Below are 19,722 nucleotides of genomic sequence, written 5' to 3' on the forward strand. Positions count from 1 at the left end.
ATTTTACCCTTCTTCTACCAGCCCTGACAGTCGCCCTCTCTCTCTCTTAAGTCACCCCCCAGGGTCAACTGAATAGAACTAGGCCCAGCTTGAGATCACATGGCAAGTTCTGAGACATGCCTGCAAAAATATCTAATCCTTTAGAGCATGTTGAAGCACACACATGGGCAAACACACACACATACACACACACACACACACACACACACACACACACACACACACACATTTTTCTGGATGAGCCCAGGGCTTGGCTGTCCCACTCTGATGTGGGAGACAGGAGCTAGGTCTAGAAATGTCTGGGAATATCTAGAGCTTCATTCAGCAGCAAGCAAGGGGTTCAAACTGCAGCCACCCTCCTCCCTGGTGCCCCAGTCTTGGGCTTTATGTAAAATAGCAATCTAGGTGGAGGGGTGGGATGAAGGGTTAGAGGCCTGATAGTGGAAGAAAACACAGAATGTTTATAAGTGGTTTTCTCTGGATGGTGGGACGATGTGTGATTTTTTTTAACTTTCTACTTTTCTCTGTTTTCCAATTTTCCTCTAGCAAACTCGTTTCCTTTAGTTTAATACTATTTATGAATACATCAAATGAATGCAGTACAAGTATGTGTCATATTTACAATAAGGACATTTTCAACACGCTATCATACAACTCCTGATTCTACTAAATGCAAATACTACAGACAAAACAAAATGAAGTGCTCTGCCCTCTGGGAGCCAAGAGCAGATGAGGGAACGCAAAAAGGAAAAGAAATGTTATGGAAGGAAGGAACAAATGGGAAAGCCGATGAGTGAGTCACCACCCTGCATTTGAGTTAAAAATTCAACTTGATATCACTTGCCAATTCCTCTTCCACTGGTTATTGCCCAAACCTGTGTCAGGGCTGAAAGTACCAAGATGAATCAGATATACAGCAGGTGACTTCGAGGATCTTTTAGTACTTGAGGGTCACATGATCAAGGCCAGGTCACACAACAAAGATCTATGTCATGTGACCAAGCCCAGTGACCAAAGGCTGCAAACAGTTTGAGCGAGGGTAATGGGACTCCCTAAAGGTAGTCAGCCTCTGAGGCTGCACACACTAGACACTTTGGAATGAGGAGGGGTCATCCCTGTTTTGTCTCTGCAGCTCAGGCCACTTTGAGGACATGTTTGGAGCCCAATAACTGGGAAGGAAAGTTAAGGAATGAAGCCCAGCCTGGGGAAGAACAGGCTTCATAGGACACAGTGGCTGCCTGCAAATCCCAGCTGAGCTGTGTTTGGGTCATGGAAGCAAAGGTGTGGGATGAATGGGGGTGGGGAAAGTTTCTGGAAAGTTCCAAATCAGCACAACTAAGGACATGTTTAACAGTTCAAGAGTGACCCAAAGGCAGGGCACTGCCTGCCCTTCAGGAGGTTGTACAAGTTAGAGTGTAAGTGGTCACTCAGCAGGGGTGCTGATAAGGACTGTTCATCCAGGAGTGGGGGATCTAGAGGCCAGGGCCCCTCCTCAACCCTTGAGGTTGGTCCTCAACCCTTTCAGGGTCAGAAGCCCCATCAAGTCAGCCTGGATTCATCTGGAGAATGACGCCAAACCTCCAGGGATACTGGTCTCCACTAAGGCCTGACCCTCACTAGAGTCTGGGTCCCAGATCCTAACTCTTGAAAACACACTTTTGGCCACAGCAAGGGAGCTTGGGGATAGCTCTGAGGAGCCGCTCCCCTGGGGGAAACCAGTGTGGCCATCTTGAATCAGGCCCAGGGAAGGTTGCAGACATACAACCTAAGAGCCCTTCCTGCCACTACACAGCGATGCTAGAGAGCTTGGCATCTTCTCTCCTGGGGACTCTCCTATAGTAGACACAGTCTTCCTCAATGTGTCTTAAGTTTCTAGTCCTCATTCAGGCAAACGTCACATTCATCCTGAGGTGTTCTGCCCATTTTACAGATGAGAAAACTGAGGTTTGGAGAGGCTAAGTGAAAGGGTGCGAATATGAACTCAGGTCACCCAGCAAAGGCTCTTTCATCCTCCTGAAGCATCACCCCCAAAGGTGGGGGTAAGAAAGGGGTGTTCTTATCAGTCTTTTAAATGCCTCCACATGGACTTCCCTGCTTGGTGCAGTGGATAGGAATTCACCTGCCAATGAGGCGGACACAGGTATGATCCCTGATCCAAGAAGATTCCGTATGCTGCTGAGCAATTAAGCCTGAAAGCCACAATTACTGAGCCAGTGCTCTAGAGCCCAAGCTGCTTGACAAGAGAAGCCACCATAATGAGACGCCTGTGCATCACAATGAAGAATAGCCCCGGGACTTCCCTGCTGACCCAGCAGCTAAGACTCCATGCTCCCAATGCAGGAAGCCCGAGTTTGATCCCTGGTCAGGGGACTAGATCCCACATGCCACAACTAAAACTGGAACAGCCAAATAAATAAATAAAAGAAGAGCCCTTGCTCGCCACTACTAGAGAAAGCTCACATGCAGCAACAAAGACCCAGCACAATCAAAAATAAAATAAATAAATAAAATGCTTGAATGCCTACACACCACAGCATGCCTGCAGAGCAGCCCCTGGCAGGGAGGAAAAGAGGAGCGAGGCTGTGATCAGGAGCAGAATCCTGCCTGAACTTTTGGGTCCTACTCTCTAAGGGACCCCCGTCAAGCCAGCAAAGGAACCCAACAGCACACTCCCCCACGGTAATCCCTTCATACAGAGTGAAGTCAGAAAAATACCATTCATTAATGCCTATATGTGGAGTCTAGAAAAATGGTGCAGATGAGATTATTTACAAAACAGAAATAGAGACACAGAAGTAGAGAGCAAATGTATGGACATGAAGGAGGGAAGGAAAGGGGCGGGATGAATTGTGAGGTTGGGGTTGACATATACACACTATTGGTGCACGCCCGCGTGTTCAGTCACTTCCGTCGTGTCTGACTCTCTGCGATGCTATGGACTATATAGCCCATCAGGCGCCTCTGTCCATGGGATTCTCCAGGCAAAAACACTGGAGTGGGTAGCCATGCGCTCCTCCAAGGGATCAGCTTCCTGACCCAGCGATCGAAACCACATCCCTTACGACTCCCGCATTGCAGGCAGATTCTTTACCACTGAGCCACGGGGGAAGCCCCACACACTACTGGTCTATGTATAAAATAGATAACTAATGAGAGCCAATTGCATAGCTCAGGGACCTCTCTACTCAGTTCTCTGCGGTGATCTACATGGGAAGGAAATCCAAAAGAGAAGGGATATATGTACATGTGTAGCTGATTCACTTGGTTGTGCAACAGAAACTAACAGGTCATTGCTGGTGAAATCAAAAACCAGTACAACCTCTGATGAGGTCAGTGTGACAAGGTCATCATTCCAGACACAGAATGTCCTTGACCCAGCAATTCCAAGTTCATGTGCAAGATGACGTGGGTACAACACTAACCATCATCACAGTCTTTATGGTATGGACAAGAGACAGAAAGCAACCTCTGTGGGAATTCCCTGATGGTCCAGTAGGTTAGGGATCCACACTTCATGTCAGGGGGCCGATCCCTGATCGGGAAACTAAGATCACAGAAGCCACGTAGCTCAGCCAAAAAAAGAGGAAGAAAAAAGGAAAAAAGGAAAGCAACCTATGTCCCACCAACAGGGGCCTGGTTCAATAAAGCAGGCCACAGTGAAATATAACACACCCTTTGCAAAGAAGGATGCTCCCCCGATGTATTCAATAGTCAAATACTCCCGATACGTTATCGTCTGAGAAAAGTAAGGTGCAGAGTGGAAGGCACCGGATGCTACCATCTGTGTGGGGTATATATAAAGCTATATGTAAATGAATATTCATGGAGATGCTCGTGTTTGCAGAGAATATCTCTGGAATGTTCTAGAAGAATGTAGTCACAATCGTGGCTTCTGGAAAGAGGGAGACACTCTCATTACCTTTGTTCCTTTAGAATTTTATATTTTATACCATGTCTGTGTGCTATCTACTCTAGAGACAGATTAAAAATAAGAATTCTTTTCAAAGGGCACAGAGCAGGCACACACAGGTTTTTTGTTTTTTGTGTTTTTTTTTGCTTTTTTCTGAGATACCAATTTGTATGTTCTCCCCACTCCAGCTTCTTTGCCTCTGGGGAGCTTTGTGGCAGAGCTTCCCAGCTCTTGTTTCCAAAAGCCCTTTTGTTCTCAGGAGAAAGGGATTTGAGGAGACAGAGGTTCCTGGAGACTAAAAAGAGATCACCACCCCCTGCCCCAGGCTGAGGGGAGAAGGCAGACCTAGCAGGGGTGCCCATCCAACTTGGGGGGCTGTTGCAAGTCCAGGAAGATAGAGAATGATCTGAGGGGGGTCTGATGACCCTGTGCCACACGGAGCCTGGCCCCTAAGCCAGGAGCCACAGATCAGGACAGAAGGGGCTGGGGCTTGGAGCCCCACAGAGGCCGTGAGTGTGGACAGACAGCTCCCGGCACACACACATGTACCCACACACTGTTCCCCCACCAGTGTGGTGGGCAAGAGCCCTGGGGGCCTTGGAACCAGGGCAGGAAGAGGAAGAAAAGGGAAACCCCTGGAATCAGAGTGGGGCTGTCTCACCAGTCCAGCTGGGTGAGTCTACAGAGTCAAAATTACAAAGTGGCTTCTAGAAAAACAAATAAACATCCCTGTCTCCATACTCAAACAGTTTTAAAAAAAATAAAGGAAGGGATGGTTCTTTCACAAGTAAGCCAGTGGATGGTGCAGTACGGGCTCCAAGTTCCCCTCCAGCTTCCCCCTCCCCACTCGCCAATGAGGCTCCCTCCCGCCAGATCACCACAGGCCATCCCTCCAAGGCCCCTCTCCTCAAGGCCAGGCTCTGCGGGGTTGGGGTGAGGACTCTCCACACAGTGACCTTCAGGGCTGGGAGAGGCCCAGGGCATCGTCCTCTGCCCCGTGGGTTTCCTCAACCAGAGAATGAAGTCCCGCCCACTAGACTCTCTTCCAGTCACGCTGCTTGAGAGTCTTCCTTTTCCTGCTGGAAACCCCTGACAGAATCATGACTAGACTCTAACTGCCCTACAGAAATCTTGTCACATCAGCCCCCACTGTCCTCTCCTGCAGCTTCCCCCATCCTGACCACAGCCTGTGTGGTCCTCCTGCCAGGCCCCATCTCCACCTACCTCTCCACCACTCATCTCACCCTCTCTGAGCTCAACCACAGCAGCCTTTGGACTGTGTTCAAGCATCTCCTGCCCCTCTTGCCACAGGGCCTTTGCACATCCTGTTCTCTGTGTCTGGACTCAACCTCTCCCCCTGTGTGCCCAGATGGCCCCTACAGAAACCTCAGTGTTCCCTCCTCCAGGGGGTCTTCCCTTCTCACTCTCTTCCCCCCAAAAGCACCATGGCTTTCTGTTTCCTGGGACTAATCCTTACACTTTCAGTTTTGTGGTTATTTCACTTGTCTTTCCCTCCTCCAACACCCAGCAGACTGTAAGGTCCTTCAAGGCTGGAACTGGGTTTGTTTTTGTGCCATTTTATCCCCAGAGACTATTAAGGTCCTGGCATATAAAAGAGGCTCATTAAATATTTTTCAAACAAGCAGATGAATGAACTAATCATTTGTTCCCGTTTTGTGCCCCTCTGTGTGTCAGGGGCTGCACACGTCCCAGGCAAAGCAGACACAGCACACGGAGCCTCGCGTAAATGACTGCATCGGTGCTTTGACACACACAGGGTTGCACACTCACAAATGCATGGGCACACGTTTCCCTGCGTGCGCACACACACACACACACACACACACAAATGGACCGTGCCAAGCATCGGCTTACGCACACGCACGCAAGAAAAGTGCTCCCAAGGCGGACGTCTGCCACCCTGAGCTCATTAAAGCCGGCTAAATATAGCCCGTCTGCAGCTGTGCTCAGCAAGCTGCCCACACAGGCCAGGAAAAGATACCAGTTACCAGGCAGAGAGTGGGGAGGCCAGCCATGGGCTGGGGGCTTCATGTACCACACCTATGTGGGAATCCTGGGGGTGCCAAGGGGATGAGGGTATGCAGGATGGATAGCCCTTTGGTGGCTGGTCTGGACGTTCAGAGCTGTTCCTTTAGTCCCTGATTGCAGGCAGTGGGAGGTGAAGTCAAGCCACGTCCCCATGACAGCATGGTCATCATCCCCTCTCCCTTTCTGGGATAACCTATGGGCTCTTCTGATAGTTATTGGGGTCAAGGAACCAAGGTCAGCCCCAGATCTGGGACTGGAGCCAGGACACAGCCTGGGACACATTGGGACTTTGTCGGTGTCTCGGGTAGAGGCTTGGTCAGGATGAAGATCGAGGGACGGTCTGGGACCAGGACTGGCACTCAGTCCGGACCACTGTTGGGGTCCACGGAGTTCAGAGATCCATGGCTCACCTTGGTCTAACAAGCTGGCATGGACATGGGCAGACCCACCCCATGCCCCGGGCACTGCCTGCCGCCCTGCACTGGCCCCAGGAAAGCCATTTGATGACCACAAGTGCAGGTCACATGAGCAGGTCACACTGTACTCCACACAGACTGGGTCCAACTCCAAGGGCACATAGGAAGTCCTCCTGTCTGCCTGCCCCCTCCTCCCACCCCCACAGGTGCAGACGAGAGAGAGGAAGTCCCTCCGACTTGCACTTTTCTGTGGACTGCACGGTTTTTGGGGGGTGTTCGTGGAGCTGGCTCTTGGAGACGGTACGTGTGTGATACGGGGGATAGCGGCGCACTTCTCCCAGTACCTGGGGTGACCACAAAGGGGAAAAATAGGAGAATGGGAGCTCAGACCAGACATGAGACTAAGCTCTGGAGACAAAGGAGTGAAGCGACCTAGGTTTGAGAAACTTTGGTGGAAGGTTGTCTACCCCTGAGCCTGGCGGGCTACAGTTCACAGGGTCACAAAGAGCTGGACATGGCTGAAGGGACTTAGCATACATGCATTCATCTTCTCAGTGTGACACAGTTGTGATGACTGCAGCCCTTCCCAGCATCCAGGTGTTCATAAAGATCCATGCAGAGCGCCCGGGGCCTTGTGAAGCTGCTGAGAGGGCAAGGGAGGGGGGATGGAGAGAGTGATGCAACCATGGGTCTCCTGGGAGAGTCACGCTCCTCCCTGGAGTGGGACCTGGGGGGCTGGGGAAGGAGAGTTACTACACCCACCGAACCAATGGCTGTGCCCCCAGGCTCCCCTGTGACAACGGTAAGTTCCAGCAGGAAGTGGGTAGACCCACTCCCTGATCCAAACAGTTGTGAATGGACTAGAGGGCAGAGGCCAAGAGGGCTGGGTCCCAAGGGAATCACTCTGGAAGCCTAAGTCCTTCCTAGCATCTCTTGCTAGCATCTGCGAGCATCCCCTCCAGGGGGCTGGATATACTGCTCCAGCTTCCCATCTAGCTTAAGAGAAAACTGTGCTTGGAGCTCCTTTTAGAAGTCAATATGGAAAGGAAGGGGAAAGAAATGTAGAAAAGGTGGGCAGCTAGGTCATGCCGAGGAAAATCTCATCCCTTACTGGAGAGGAATCACGAAAGGGCATCGGGGGGTGTAAGGACAAGTCTGCCAGCTCTGAAGTTCCCTCTGACACTCTGGAGGAAGAAGCAAAGTGGGAAATACAAGAGGCAGGGAGGCCAGCATGGGGGGCTGGATTTGTCCAGGAGAGAGACGATGGTGGCTTCAACTGGAGAAGGGATGGGAAAGAGAGCAGGTGGAGGCATTAACTCTCCTGGGGTCAGAATGGGTGCTCATGGGGGTACAATCTGGCTCTGGAAGGTGGCAGAGAAGGAGAAGTCTAGGACCCCCAGGTGTCTGGCTTGAGCTTGCAGAAAATGGTGCCATTCACTTGGTACAGAAGAGTGAGGTTCAATGAACAGGTAATAAGCTCACCAAGTCCTTGAACCCAGCACCACGTCTGTGCCAGAAAGTTTTAGTCACTTAGTCATGTCTGAATTTTTGTGGCCTGATGGACTGTAGCCCACCAGGCTCCTCTGTCCATGGGATTTTCCAGGCAAGAATACTGGAATGGGTTGCCATTCCCTTCTCCAGGGGATCTCCCCGACCCAGGGATCGAACACTGGCCTCCTGCATTGCAGGCAGATTCTTTGCCAGCTGAGCCACCAGGGAAACCCCCGGGTGCTGGAAGCGCTCTGTAAATGTGGCTGCGCTGTGGGGCAGTGTGAACACTGCAGGACAGCAAGACGGCAGGCAAAGGAGACCCGGAGACAGAGGCAGCCGCAGAAAATCAGAGAGAGCTGGAACGTCAGAGTGGGAAGGGGCTCCACGTACAGACAGGCTGGAGGCCAACCACAGGCAGAGGCTGGGGCTGTGTAGCAAGGCGGTGGGGGGGCGGTGGGGGGGCCAGATCTCCTGCACCCCGACCTGAGCACCTGTCTCTCCTCTACCCCTCCCTGGCCCCCCATGCACTGGCCCCCTAGGCTTCCTCAAGCCTTGTTCCAAATGGCAAGCACAAGCCAGAGGCAGCCAGAAGTTGCCAGTGCATCAGTGCAGCTGCAGGAGGAAGGCTGGGCTGCCTGGCAGAGGGGGCAGGATTCCAGAACACCCTCTCAAGACTCCCTCCAGGATCACTGAAGACAGGGCCTTACCTCCCGTACCTGCAGGGGAACTGGGGCCCACGCAGGCCCATTCCCCAAACTCCTCCCAGTCTCTGTGGCCAGCTCAGGAGGGCTCCCTGGGGACTCAGACTGTGAAAGTGACAGCAGAGCCTGCCACAGGACCAGCTAAGATTCAGCTCCTACACCTGCACCAGTGTTCTAACCTCATCCAAAAGCCAATAATAAGTGAGAACCAGGAAACTCTTCCTATGTGCGGGGTGCAGACCCTGACACCCACGTATATTACCTCTATGCCCGCGGTGACTCTAGAAGTAAAGTAGACATTGTGATCACCTTTCCACAACTGAGCAAACCGAGGCCCAGAAATGCCAGGTAACTCGCCCAAAGCAGCACAGAGGGCAAATGAAGCAGCTGGGCTCCAAAACCAGGTCTGTACCTTTAAAGCTCAGACACACGAGTCCCAGGGTTTTCTGACCCCTCATGCAGGGCAATTTGCACCACCTCCCACCTTGTTTTTAGTGAGGTTTTGAAAAACCAAATGGAAAAATTAAATAAGATAATATACACAGCAGTAGAACATAAATGATAGAGCATGTTATAAATGTCAGGCATTGCCATTATTCTGTTTTTATTCAGGGTCACAGACATTTATTTTGCCGCAAATCACCATCAACTACCACCATCATGTCATAAAAGAAAAGATATTTGAATGTCATAATGTGTAGACAGGACAAAATTATGGAATAAAAATCCCGTTCTCACAACTGAATGGGTTCAACATCACAATAAAACACATTACAGAAATGTCGTTTTGTCTCATTGTCAAAAATGTTGGGTTTGTGCTTGGGAATTACCGCCCTCAATGACCATTTCAGCTCTGAAATTCTTCCATGCATCTATAGTTATTTTTTACTAAACTAAAATATGCTTCAGGAGCAGACGTGGATGACAACCTTCAGCAATATCATTCTGACTAAAATCTATAACCATGGTATAAATAAAAAGGTTTTGACTCTCCTTAAACACGCATTTTTCCAACCAAGTCTGGAAGACACCAAGCGTCTGATCAGTGTATTTGTGTCAGTGCAGAACAGAGCTGTGGTTGGCGTCGTGGAGACAGCCCCACGGCAGGTGGCCGTGTTTTCTCCCTTTGAGGATGCTGTGGTTTCTTCCTCCCAGAGGCCCAGGAGTGATCTGGGCTTGGTTTCTCTCTCACATTCCCGATGAATGTGATTAATCCTTTGCTTTTATTCTACGATATTTTGACATCTCCAGGGGAGTCTAGCTGGCCAAGGAGAGACTGCCCCTCCCAGACCATGCTAATTCCTAGAGATAATAAACAGCTCACCCTAGAATGTGCCTTTCATATGCAAACCAACCAATCGTGGGTCCTTCCCGCCAATCACCTTTATCTAACTCTCACCCACCAAGCCACTATCCACCCCCCTGCCCAGGAACCCTAGAACTAGAGACCATCCTGTAGCCCAGAGCCTGCGACATTATTCAGACCAGCCAGTCCTCAGCTGTCTCCTCTGCCCTGCCATGCCTTTCCTATGGAAAACACAATCCGGGCTCTGGGCCATGCATTCCCCACGCTCCTTCTGCCTCCTGACCGACCTGGTGCTTCCCCCACGGTCCCTCCCCTGGAGAAGTGTAAATAATAAATCCTTCTGTCAAAAGCACTGATCTCTCTGGTCTTCACTCAGTCACCTCTACAAATCAAATTTCCATGGGTAAGGACTTCTCTGGCAGTCCAGTGCTTAAAAACCCCATGTTTCCACTGCAGGAGGCACAAGTTTGATCCCTGATCAGGGAACTAATCCCAGGGAACAGCATCCCATATGCTGTATGGAGTGATCAATAAAATAATAAGCGTACATATCTTTTCTTTTTTTGCTTCCTTTTTTTTCATTTATTTTTATTAGTTGGAGACTAATTATTTTACAATATTGTAGTGGTTTTTTGCCATACATTGACATGAATCAGCCATGGAAGCGTACATAGCTTAAAAAAACAACCTTGGAGGGACTTCCCTGGTGGTAAGTGGATAAAAATCCGCCTGCCAATTCAGGGGACACAGGTTCGATCCCTGGTCCAGGAAGATCCCACATACCATATGCCACAACCACTGAACCTGCTCACTACAGCCAGTGCTCCCAAAAATCAAGAAGCCACTGTAATGAGAATCCCGTGTACTGCAATGAAGAGTAGTCCCCACTCGCAGCAACCAGAGAAAAGCCTGTGCAGCAATGAAGATCCAGTGTAGCCATAAGTAAATAAATAAAGGAAGCTGTTTAAAAAAAAATCCTGTGGGTACATTTTAACGCAGAGACTCCCTCATACAGGGCTTGGTTCCTCACATCCTGTAAGGACACGAGAGAGAGAGAGAGAGAGAGAGAGAGAGAGAGAGAGAGAGAACTTCCCACTCTCTGCACTGCCCCTCCCCTTGCCCCGTGAACTTTTTGGCCTGAGCCTTGATGGGGTGGGGAGGGGGCGCCCCTCTCAGAGACACCCAAGCCTCCCAACCCCTGAGCGGCTTCATCTATGAACTGTCACTGAATGTTAGGTGCACAGAAACCTTCTCGGGGACCGATGCACCTACTCGGGACAGGCCATGGGAAGCTGGTGCTGTAGGTACCCGTCCTGTGACTGATGGATGGAAGAACTTGGAGGAAGAAAGACTTCAGCCTGGGGGACAGGGTGGGCAGAATGGGCAAAGCTGCAACCGCAGATCAAAAGAGAGCAGGAGAGAGAAGGAAGGAAAGTTCTGAGCCCAGACTCCCCCAGACACACACATACCCCCACTTCGTGTAAAACTCAACACTGTCAACAGGAAAGACATCTGCCAGTCCACTCCAAACCTCCAACAAAGATGCCCTGAGGTTGCTGCATCAGAAACGGACATCTTTACCAAGTCTCTCCTGGGTCTAACCTTGTGCTTGGCCTCTTGAGAAAACACCGGCAGAAGGAAACTTGGAGGAGCCTGCATCATTGGAAGGGCCACAAGCACCTGGGCAGCCCCACTCTGCAGACACGGCCTCCGAGTGATGGGACCTAAGGGTCCTGAGCCCAGGCACTGCCTTGGTTACTGTGTCACCCACTGTGGTTCCTGGAAGTCGAGTCACCCGAAAGAGTCGATCTCAAAGGTTCAGAGGGTTTGCTCCCCTTTCCCGTTCCCCCCACCCTCTCTGCCCACAAGCAGAGCCCACACGAGGCTTCCCTTGGTTCCACCTGCTCTGCTGGTCTCCGCCTCCTGGCCCCCCCCAGCCTCAGGCTCCGGGGGCAGACAGTGGCCCCTCTGATGCCCTGCAGTGGTGAAAACCCTACCACCCAAGTGGGTGAGGGAGCTTGGGCCCTTCCAAGAAGAAGAGACTCCTGGGGAATAGTCGGGGGGCACTCACGCTGCTTCTCCTGGAGGAGGCTGGAAGTGCATGGCGTGCTCCCTTCTCCTGCAGAAGAAAAGAGACAGATGAGTGGACACCCCATCACTGTTGGTCAGACACAGGGAGGCCACGGTGGCCGCCTCAGCCCCTCCTGTCTGGCTGCTCCCTCCCTGAACAGGGGGTGGGCAGAGGGATTCCCCCAGCCCCTCATGCCCTGCCCCACCCCTGCCACCCCCAGATCTGGGCTCTTTATACTTTCATACATGACGAAGCAGGAGCCCTGATGCCACTGCCTGGGAAGGCGGGCCCTGGACACCTTTTTACCTTTGCCTGCTCACCTTCATAGAGCAGATGCTTACGTGGGTTGCTCTCTGCCCTTACTCTCACCCGTGAGGGTCACCATGGCCCTGCAGACAACCGGAAAGCTCTGCCTCTAGTCCAGCCTCTCTCCTAAGTCCTTGATCCACATCACCTTCTGGACATCTGTTCATCAGATTGCCCACCAACACCACGAGCACAGAGTGGGTCCTGGGACTGCCCCTCTACCCAAGTCTCCACCTCAACAAAGGCACCACCTTCTCACCAAGCCTGGGAACCACCCATGACCCCCTCCCTGTCTCATCCCCACATTCAATCAGTCACAGAACGCGGGGGGTCTGGCTCCTTCTCTCCTCCTTACCCTCTCCTATCTCACCAGATTGGCACTCCCCAGTGGAAGGTACTTCTGTACTGTGCACTGGAGTGTCCCTAGGCCTAGAACTGTGTGTCTCAGTCAATATTCGGTGAATGAATAAATGAATGAAGCATGCATGCGCACGCACACACACACACTCCCTAAATATAGAAATCCATCCTGTCTCCTTAAGCTATTGCAATAGCTCCTGCCTTTTGATGAGAAGCTTTTTTCTATAATTATGAAAGTAATACAAGCTCCTTATGGAACATTTGGAGAACACCAACCAACATAGAAAAGGGAAAAGATTCCTTATAATCTCACAACTGAGGGAAAGCTGGTTCCATTCTTTGTCATTCTTTCCAGGCTTTTTTCCATACACATTTTCTTGGGGCCAACTGAGATCAAATCAGCCCTCTGTGGGCAGGGATTATGTCATTTATATCTGTATTCCCAACAGATAGATGAATGGTGGTTGGCTCTGAAAGGTATCATAGATAATAAAGAAGCACTTCAAGTGGAAGCATGAATAAATACATAAAGCGATGAAACCTCTATAAATATCACTCCAATGGCCTTGGAATATCCTATGGAGAGCCTACATCATTGTTGGTGCTGTTTAGTTGCTCAGTCGTGTCTGACCCTTTTGCGACCATCCTCAGCATTGACAGGCAAATTCTTTACCACTGAGCCACTTGGGAAGCCCAAACTACATTATGGTTGACTTTAAAATTATCCTATTAGCAATTCATCCCCTCCTATGCAAATAGCACAATATCATTCCTTTTTTAAGTCTGGGTAATATTCCATTGTATAAATGTGCCACATCTCCTTTATCCATTCTTCTGTTGATGCTTCCATGTCCTGGCTATTGTAAATAGTGCTACAATAAATATTAGGCTGCATGGATCTTTTGGAATTACAGTTTTCTCCAGGTGAACTGGCAGATTGGGATTGACATGTATACACTACAATGTACATGTGTGTGAAAGTCACTCAGTCATATCTGACTCTTTGTGACCCCTATACAGTTCATGGAATTCTCCAGGCCAGGATACTGGAATGGGTAGCCTGTCCTGTCTCCAGCAGATCTTCCTGACCCAGGGTCTTCTGCATTGCAGGCAGATTCTTTACAAGCTGAACTACCAGGGAATCCCTGTTGGAAATGTATAAAACAGATAACTAATGAGGACCTACTCTATATCTCAGGGAACTCTCCTCAGTGCTCTGTGGTGACCTAAATGGGAAAGAAATCCAAAAAATGAGGAGATATAGGTATACCTATGGCTGATCCACCTTGCAGAAAATAAAACAACATTGTAAAGCAATTGTACCCCAATAAAAATTTTAATTAAAAATAAAATTATCCTATTGGCAGAAAGTTTCAAAATCTCACCATTATAATTACTGCTGCAAGGACATCTTTGTGATTGAAGCTCTTTCTGCATGTTTTATGATTTCCTCAAAATACAGTCAAAGGAGGACAATTCTGGGTCCAAGGGCAGGAAGCTTTTTCAGACTCCTAGTGTTTATTGCCTGATTTCTCTCCAGAGAGGTGTATGTACTGATTCACACACCCAGGCGCAGCGGAAGTAAGGGCAACTCTTAACAGACCCTCACCTTCCTGGCATTTATATTGGTCTGTTGGATTTCTCTGCCTCTGACTTCACCAGATTAATCTTTTGAAAGCTGACCGTCCCAAGCCACTCTCTTGCTTCAAGCCCTCCCATCATCGAACTCTGAGCCTGGCAAGAAAGCCTCTCCTTAGAGTGGCCCCCGCCCACGTCACCAACCTTTGCCCACCCCTTCCTGCTTCACCTCCACCAGCCAAATCACTGGTACACCATTACGGTTCTTCCATCTTTCTCTTTCAAAGGCTCGGTATCTTACCAACTAGGTTGAGAATCACTCCCGGGGCCACCTCTTCCATGAAGGCTTTGATCTACATTGCCTGCCCCTCAAAGGCCTCAGTTCTCAGGACCTCTGTCCTCAAAGGTCATCTCTGCATCCCAGGGGCCTCACAGGGTCAGGTTCAGCAACGGTCAAATCCCTCCTGTCTGAAACGTCCACTTGGAGCCCACCCTACCTGACTGGAGGGCTCAGAAAAGGACCTGAGCCGAACCTCCAGGAGCTAGAAAACTCCCTGTAGCCAGAGAGAGGCTGGACTCTGAGGACTGGAGTCCTAGGTCCTCAGCCTCAGCCCACAGGGAGCCCTGTCAGTCAGCAGTTCCATCTGAGGCACCCCCACCCCCAAGGATCTTCAGCCAGGAGGAGCCCCTTGGCATCAGGAGTCCTAGTCCTGGTTCTCTGGCTCCATGTTTTGGGGGTTCAATTATACACATCTGTCCAATGGAAGGTCTCACTCTGCCCTGCTGAAGGGTCCCCCTGCTGTGCCAGGACAAAGGTCTGTGACCTGGGGGACAGCACAGAAGTGGTCAGACTGGTGTGTAGGGTGCAGGGTAGGCAACACAGAGGTCACACCTCCAGCTTGGAATCTCTAGCTAGAAGCAGAATCCTGCTGTCCAGGTAGGACCCTCTCTTCCGACCTTGATGGCAGAACCTACAGACACCAGGACTGGTATCCCCAGCTTCCTGAGCAAGTCTGAGTTAGTTCCCTGAAAAAAATGTGTCCACAGCTTCTCCCAATGACTCCAATTATCCAAGGAAGATTCTGGGGCACAGAGAGAAGCCGCCTCCAGGCCTCTCCTGGGGACCCCTCAAGCCCTTCCCCAGGAAAGTTGCGATTCCCTTCCTTGCAGACTCAAGGGTGGCTCCCATATGGGAACCTCTGCCACCTCCCCACCAACAATCCAGCAGCTAATGGGCGACTCCCTTCCAAGTGAATGAACCATCCCAGCTGCCATGCACCAGAATCCATCACCCTGTTTCTGCAGCCCTCTGTCTGCCAGGGCTGCCTTCTCAGCTCACGTCACCTGAATCCCAATCTGTCTCCCTCCTTCATGGGATCAGAGCCCCTGGGTGCTCTCAAGGGCAGGAGTGGAGAATGGAGAGTATAGAGGTGGAGTCGGGAGGTTGAGATTCCCTTTCAGGCTCCCATGGACTCGTTGTGTGAACTGAGGCAAGTCCCTCGCCCTCACTGAGCCTCATTCCCACAATCTAGTGTGGGTCCTTTCCATACAGTTAATGCGGTTCTCAAGGCAAGAATACTGAAGCGATTTGCCATTCCCTTCTCCAGTGGACCACGTTTTGAGTGATGAAAAATTGATGCTTTTGAACTGTGGTCTTGGAGAAGACTCTTCAGAGTCTCTTGGACTGCAAAGAAATCAAACCAGTCAACCCTAAAGGAAATCAGTCCTGAACATTCTTTGGAAGGACTGATGTTGAAGCTAAAGCTCCAATACTTCGGCCACCTGATGAGAAGAACTGACTCATTGGAAAAGACCCTGATGCTGGGAAAGATTGAAGGCAGGAGAAGGGAACCACAGAGGATGAGATGGTTGGATGGCATCACCAACTCAACAGACATGGGTTTGAGCAAGCTCCGGGAGTTGGTGATGGACAGGGAGGCCTGGCCTGCCACAGTCCATGGGTCACAAAGAGTCGGACACGACTGAGCGACTGAACTGACTGGCTGGCTGAGTGTGGGTCCAGTGTTCTCTGAGGACCCTATAAGTACTAAAAGCCCTTGGGTTATACTGCATTATGGTTAAACACCTGGATTCAAATCTTGGACACGTACCCTTGGACAAGTTAACCTCTGCAAGCCTCAGTCTTCTAATCTATGAAATGGAGATGGTGGTGCTCCTACCTAGAGAGTTATTGTGAAGATCAAATGATCAACGAGTGTAAAGTCTTTAGCACACAGCCTGGCACACAGCAGCCATTCAAGAAGTGAAAGTAAAAGTGTTAATCACATCAGTCCTGTCTGACACTTTGGTCTGTAGCCTGCCATGGATTGTAGCCCACCAGGCTCCTCTGTCCATGGGATTTTCCAGGCAAGAATACTGGAGTGGGTTCCTATTCCCTTCTCCAGGGGATCCTCCCAACCCAGGGATTGAACCAAGGTCTCCTGCATCTTAGGCAGATTCTTTACCATCTGAGCCACCAGGCTTGGACTTATTGTTGGTTCATTATCAATACTTTTAACAACTGGTTCAAGGCTGTGTCTCTTCTGTCACCAGCATGACTCCAGATGGAGTGGGGTGGAGAGACTCAATGGTTAGTGCGGGATGTCAGCTCACAGTGTTCCCCAGGCCAGGGGTCATGTGCTCTAGAGAGGAGACCCAGGTGGAAAAGAGGCCTGGGCACCCTCTCAGAGCAGCCCCCACCGGCAGCATGACGAGGTGACTGCAGACCCCGCATCTGATGTCAGATTATGGGTCAGAGCTGAACACGCGCATGTAGTCTGAGAACAAGCTGAGTCCACAGGGCAAGTCGGCTCCCTCCACCCAGCAGGACAGAGGCCACACAGGGAGATGGAGACACTTACTTACAAAACCCCTTCTATTTATCTCTCTGCCGAGCACTGTGCCAGGGGCTGTGGGGGATGTGGAGATGAGAAAGTCAACGTGAGATGACCGAGAAGGAGGCAGAGACTCACTCTGACCCAGGGACCCCAAGGAGGGTGTGGCAGAGTCACAACTTTAGAACCTCGGGGCAAAGAGAGCTTTGACAGGGAAAGAGAATAGCACTGTGTCTGCTATACATTGAGCCCAAGAAAAGGCAGGTGTCGGGGAGCAGACGCTGCAGCAGAGAAGAAAACTGTGCCTGGAGAGGCAGAGGGAGTCACTAACTCTTCCAAACCCGAGTCTCCTGCCATTTCTACTGCACTCCAAATTAGCTACGTTATTAGCAGGGACCAGTGCAAAATGAAAATGCAGGGGCCCTCATTCAGAAAGAAAGAAAAACGGAATTTCCTGGTGGTCCAGTAGTTAGAATTCCATGATTTCACTGCCAAGGGCACCGGTTCAATCCCTGGTTAGGGAACTAGGATCCCACAAGCCCCGTGATGTGGCAAAAAAAAAAAAAGGAAAAAGAAAAAAGACTATTAAAGGCACTAAAATATACAGTTTTCCCCTTTGTCCTCTCTTGACCTGTCTGGGCGGCTTTTATTTGCTATTTAATGTTATGCTATCTCATGTGCAGGGATACTCAGGAGGTGAGTGTAGACACTCACAGGTGCCCAGGGGCCCCGCTCCTCAGCTTGGCCCCCAAGCCCAGCGGCCACCAGCTGCTGGCTTCCCCCTCCCACCAGCTGCCAGGCCTGGGCACTGTGCCATGACTGAGAGCAAGGAAGCTGGGCACCACACGTCCACCCTTCCCACTGCCTGCTGTCCCAGCCCCTGGGCAGGCAGGCGACTCCCAAGAGTACTGCAGCCTCTGCCTCAAAATGCCTTAGGTCCCTGGATGGGTGGGTGAGAGTCTGAGTCACCCACCAAATGCACTGCAGCCCTGCCAGCCCCTGGCGGGGACATCTGCTCTACCCTGAGACACTGGGATCTATGCCTCTGACCCCAACGCTTCCGGCACCCAGGCCCCTGCTTAGGGGAAGACAGTAGCTCTCTGCGGGCAGGGACAGGGAGGAGGAGGCTGGGTGGGGTCAGGGAGCCAGAGGGCAGGAGAGCGGGAGGCCAAGAGCCCATCCTGGGAGGGAGGGAAAGGGGGCCTTCTAGAGCAGAGGCTTCCGGCGATGGCTCAGGCCATGTGGACAGCACCACATGTGAACCAAGCTCCCAGCCCCAGGCACGTGCTCCACTGTACATCAGGCGGCACTTACAAAGCACAGATATGAAGATAAAATCATTCAGAATTGAGATCATTCATCCCAAATCCAGGGACTGGTGCTGAAGATGAAGCTCCAATACTTTGGCCACCTGATGTAAACAGCCGACTCATTAGAAAAGACCCTGAGGCTGGGAAAGATTGAAGGTGAAAGAAGAGGACAGCAGAGGATGAGATGGTTGGATAGCATCACTGTTTCAATGGACATGAACTTGGGCAAACTCGGTGAGGTAGTGAGGGACAGGGAGGCCTGGTGTGCTGCAGTCCACGGGGTCACAAAGAGTCAGACACAACTTAGCAACTGAACAGCAACAACACCCCAAACCCGGGGCTTTTCAGAGCACAGGTCGCAGCCCTGACCACAGCACATACATCCGGTGTTTCTCCAGGACCTACTCTGCCAGACCCTGGGGAATGGGAAGGCAACCAGCCAAGGGATGAGTTAGGTCTGCTCCATCACCTCCCTGTTCTCATGCCAGGCCCTGGGAGTGACTTACCTGGATGGTTTAAGAGATGCTGATATCAAGCAATATTTCATTACCAGAAAGGAAATAGGATTTGTAGCCCAGGCAGGATTTCAGTGGGCATAATGCCTGGTGGGGGAGTGAAGCCGGGGCATTAAGACTGGGGGCAGGGGTGGTGGAGCAGGGGTGCAGAAGTGGAAAGAAGCCAGGAGGGAGTGTCACTGAGATGCTGGTATGGATTCACACTGGTGTCACCTGAGTAGAAGGAAGACTGTTAGAAAGGGAGGTCAGAGCTCCCCACACCACGCGGGCTCAGTGGTGGAAATCAGAAAGGCTGCCTCTGGGCTGCAGGGGCTTTGTGGTCTGCCCATCACTGACCCACCTGCGAGGTCACTGAGATCTCACACCTGTGTAGAAAAGGCCACCTTCACAGATAAGGAGACAGGCTCAGAAGGAGAAAGTCACTAACCCGATTTCAGCTCTGGTCCTTTCCAATGCTCCATACCTGATGGAGGCTCTCCGATGACCTCTGCCTCCTATTGGTGAGGTGGGGGAGGGGGGAGCTTTCTATTTTTGTTTTAAAAATTTACTTATTTATTTGGCTGCACCAGGTCTTTGTTGCAGTAGGCAGATCTTTTTTTTTTTTTTTTTCCTCTTTTAGTTGTGGCCTGCATTGGAAAAGATCCTGATGCTGGGAAAGATTGAAGGCAGGAGGTGAAGGGGACGATGGAGGATGAGATGGTTGGATGGCATCACTGACTCAATGGACGTGAGTTTGAGCAAGCTCAAACTCAGGAGATGGTGATGGACAGGGAAGCCTGGCATGCTGCAGTCCATGGGGTAGCAAAAAGTCAGACACAACTGAGTGACTGAGCAACAACAAATGCAGGATCTTTAGTTGTGGCAGGTGAGATCTA

The 19,722-nt window shown here is 50.9% G+C and overlaps 1 protein-coding gene across 2 annotated transcripts in view; it reads right to left on the reverse strand.

Annotated features, from left to right (window-relative positions):
• Positions 1 to 19,722, reverse strand: part of PITPNM3 (PITPNM family member 3) — a 101,156-nt gene that overhangs the window by 31,754 nt on the left and 49,680 nt on the right. For both annotated transcript variants that reach the window (XM_065910327.1, XM_065910326.1), the window contains exon 4: positions 11,945 to 11,992. In XM_065910327.1, the coding sequence (XP_065766399.1) occupies positions 11,945 to 11,992 (48 nt within the window). The remainder of the gene's footprint in view (positions 1 to 11,944; positions 11,993 to 19,722) is intronic.

This window comes from Muntiacus reevesi, chromosome 18, assembly GCF_963930625.1.
Source record: "Muntiacus reevesi chromosome 18, mMunRee1.1, whole genome shotgun sequence".
Classification (NCBI taxonomy): domain Eukaryota; kingdom Metazoa; phylum Chordata; class Mammalia; order Artiodactyla; family Cervidae; genus Muntiacus; species Muntiacus reevesi.